The sequence below is a fragment of the Myotis davidii genome, unplaced genomic scaffold (genome assembly GCF_000327345.1).
Source record: "Myotis davidii unplaced genomic scaffold, ASM32734v1 scaffold3134, whole genome shotgun sequence".
NCBI lineage: Eukaryota > Metazoa > Chordata > Mammalia > Chiroptera > Vespertilionidae > Myotis > Myotis davidii.
The window spans coordinates 15793-18973 of NW_006285319.1; the positions used below are offsets into that span (position 1 = coordinate 15793).

General features: G+C 52.2%; 1 protein-coding gene across 1 annotated transcript; it reads right to left on the reverse strand.

The window, feature by feature from the left end:
- Nucleotides 1-752: 752 nt before the first annotated feature.
- ZNF771 (zinc finger protein 771) lies at nucleotides 753-1934 on the reverse strand. The gene is given in 2 exon segments (XM_006779382.2): nucleotides 753-1372; nucleotides 1375-1934. Coding segments are annotated over 2 exon segments (846 nt in total). The 5' UTR covers nucleotides 1843-1934; the 3' UTR covers nucleotides 753-994.
- Between the last annotated feature and the right edge of the window lie 1247 nt (nucleotides 1935-3181).

The window sequence follows — 3181 nt, forward strand, 5'->3', positions numbered from 1 at the left end:
AATTGCCCCCACCCCACAGTGCACGAATTTTGTGCACCGGGCCTCTAGTGTGCTATATTTACAGACCCTTCCAGATCAGAGGTTATAAGGACATAACCAAGGGCCAAGTGTGGGATGACTTCACACACACAAACCCAGTTCCAGGAACCCTTTTGGCTAATAGCCCCACTTGGTTCTGTAATGATTCAGTTAAAGTCACCTGAGCCCAGGGAATACCCCAACTTTGCTCCTTTCCCCCATCTATTCATTCACAGGCACATGTGCGTGAAGATATAATACTTTATTCACTAACATGGGTTGAGGATTTGTAGTGAGGGGGAAGAGGCCACGGTTCCCAAAAATCCTAGTAGAGCAGTGAAGGCAAACCTTTTGAGCTCGGCGTGTCAGCATTTTGAAAAACCCTAACTTAACTCTGGTGCCGTGTCACATATATAAATTTTTTGATCTTTGCAACCATAGTAAAACAAAGACTTATACAGTGGGGCCTTGACTTACAAGTTTAATTCATTCCGTGACGGAGCTTATAACTCAAATTACTCGTATGTCAAATCACTGTGACGTTCGCTGCACCAACTAGCGGTGGGGTATCTGAAGCTGGCTCGTAACCCAAATTTTTTTGAGCTTGCAACTCAAAGCAAAAAATCGGCCGAGAGACTGCTCATATCTCAAAAAAACTCGTTAGTCGGGACACTCATAAGTCAAGGCCCCACTGAATTTTTGATATTTATTTTATATATTTAAATGTCATTTAACAAAGAAAAATCAACCAAAAAAATGAGTTCACGTGTCACCTCTGACACACGTGTCGTAGGTTCGCCATCACTGCAGTAGAGGATTAACTATGTCTCCCAGGTCCCAGGCAGCCAGTTCTGCCATCTCACCCTTTCCCAGACCAGGGTCCCGGAGTCCTTGTCCAGTTAGTCCAGCCCCTGGGGTGGGGGCCCTGGAATGCGCCTCCTCGGCCAGACACTAGCAGCCGCAGGGACAAGGGGGCTCATCTACTCTCACACTCTGGGCAGCGCTCGGTGACAGTGGTGGCCTTAGTGCCAGGGGGCAGCTTGAAGTCTCGGCCGCACACAGCGCAGATATAGAGACGGCGCATCATATGCGAACGACGATGGCGGACGAAGTTTGAGCTGAGGCGGAAGCGCTGGCCGCACTCGGTGCAGGGGTAGGGCCGCTCGCCCGTGTGCGTGCGGGTATGATCTGCCAGGTTGGACCGGTGGCGGAAACAGCGGCCACACACGGTACAGAGATGCGGCTTCTCGCCCGTGTGCACGCGCCGGTGCTTGGCCAGCGCCGAGCTCTGCGCAAAGCGCGTGCCGCAGTCGGCGCAAACATATGGCCGCTCCCCGGTGTGCGTGCGTCGGTGGCGCTCTGAGCGAAGCGGCGCCCGCACTGCGTGCACACGTAGGGCTTCTCGCCCGTGTGGCGCCGCCGGTGTTGCTGCAGGTTGGAGGCGGCCGAAAAGCGCTGGCCGCACTCGGGGCACTCGTAGGGCCGCTCACCGGTGTGCGTGCGGCCGTGTTTGGTCAGCGCCGACTTCTGGGAGAAGCCCCGGCCACACTCGGGGCATTCGAAGGGCCGTTCACCCGTGTGCGTGCGCGAATGCTTAGCTAGCGTGGACCGGCGTGCAAAAGCACGGCCGCAGTCCGGGCACACGTGTGTACGCGCCGGGTCTGCAGAAGGCGCTGCCACCTCCCTCGGGACCTGTGGGGAGAAAGGGGACAAGTCAGTCCTGAACCACAGTCCCGTGAGCAAGAGACCTGGGTCTCTGCAAGCTGTAATCTCAGTTCCGCTTATGGAAAACAGGAAAGCCTCCCTCAGCACTGCTGCGCACATTAAATTAGATACTGCACTAATGTACACAGCACATGCCCAGGGTCATTCTACCTGTTCTTTAATAATTCAACAAGTATTTATTAAGGGCGTGCAAGGTGCCGGACTGTGTTCTAGGCACTGGGGATTCAGTATTATATTTTTTAAATTCCTGCTTATGGGGAAAATGGATGAGTGCTGGTATTGGGTGAATGTTTCAGGTTTAAATAAGGTTAAAAAAAACTATGTAACAAGAGCAAAAAGTAAAGGAAGTGAGAAAGCAGGCTACAGAGGGCACAGCAAGACCCTGAGGCAGGGGTTTTGCCAGTAAAGACCCAGGAATGGCAAGAAAAAGTACATAGGGCCCAATGCATGGAGGGGAGAGTAATGGATGGGGTGCCCTGCAGGGGATCTCTTAGCTTAGAGCCTTGTAATATGAAAGACATGGAAGGTGTCAGAGGAATGATGGCGTAAGGCTGTGTCTTCCTCTCCTCCTGAAATTTCAAAAAGTTAACCATGTATAATTCAACAAAGAAATCCCTGCTCAACACAGACACATGCCTGAGAGACCTGCGCACTGAAACAGCCCACCGGCAATAAACGGGGAGCCAAGAGCAGGAAGTGCAGATGGCCCCCAGGTGCAGCCCTGTAGCCAGGAGCTCAGAGCAAGTGGCAAGCAGTGAGAGAGTGAACAGTCTGAGTCAGCAATGCCTGACAGAGCACAGGATTCTGCCCTGTGCATGTGGCTCGGAGACAGGCAGTGGTGTTTCAAAGAAATGTACCACAGGGCCCTGCCACTGCTTGGACTCCCAAAACCTGCCTCCTGTTGCCCTTGAAGTCAAGTTCAGGAGCGTATTATCTGTAAACCAAAGGCTTGGCTAGGGTGGACCGGCGTGCAAAAGCTACTGCAGTAGAATACGTTTCCCTCTGTGAATAATCCCCAGGAGGGGTGCCGGGACGGGACCCATGGAAGTGAGACACAAACCCTACCCTAAGCAGCACAGTTATACAGTCTTAGGGAAGCCACGGTGGTTCAAGACTGGGGGTTCAGAGGTAAAAATCTTGTGAGTCAGCACCATCTACTGGAAAATAGTAGAAAGACCTCTTCAGAGATAAATGCATAAGCAAAGGATACAGCAAGTACCATGAAGAACCACAGTGATGATGATGACCAAAAAGCAGGCTGGAACACATGGAATTATGTGATATAAATGACAGAGATTTCACCCTAGCTGGTGTGGCTCCATGGATAGAGTGTTGGCCCACAGACTGAAGGGTCCTGGGTTCAATTTCAGTAAAGGGCACACACCTCGGTTGCATGCTCGATCCCCAGCCCCAGTCGGGGTGTATATGGAAGGCAACC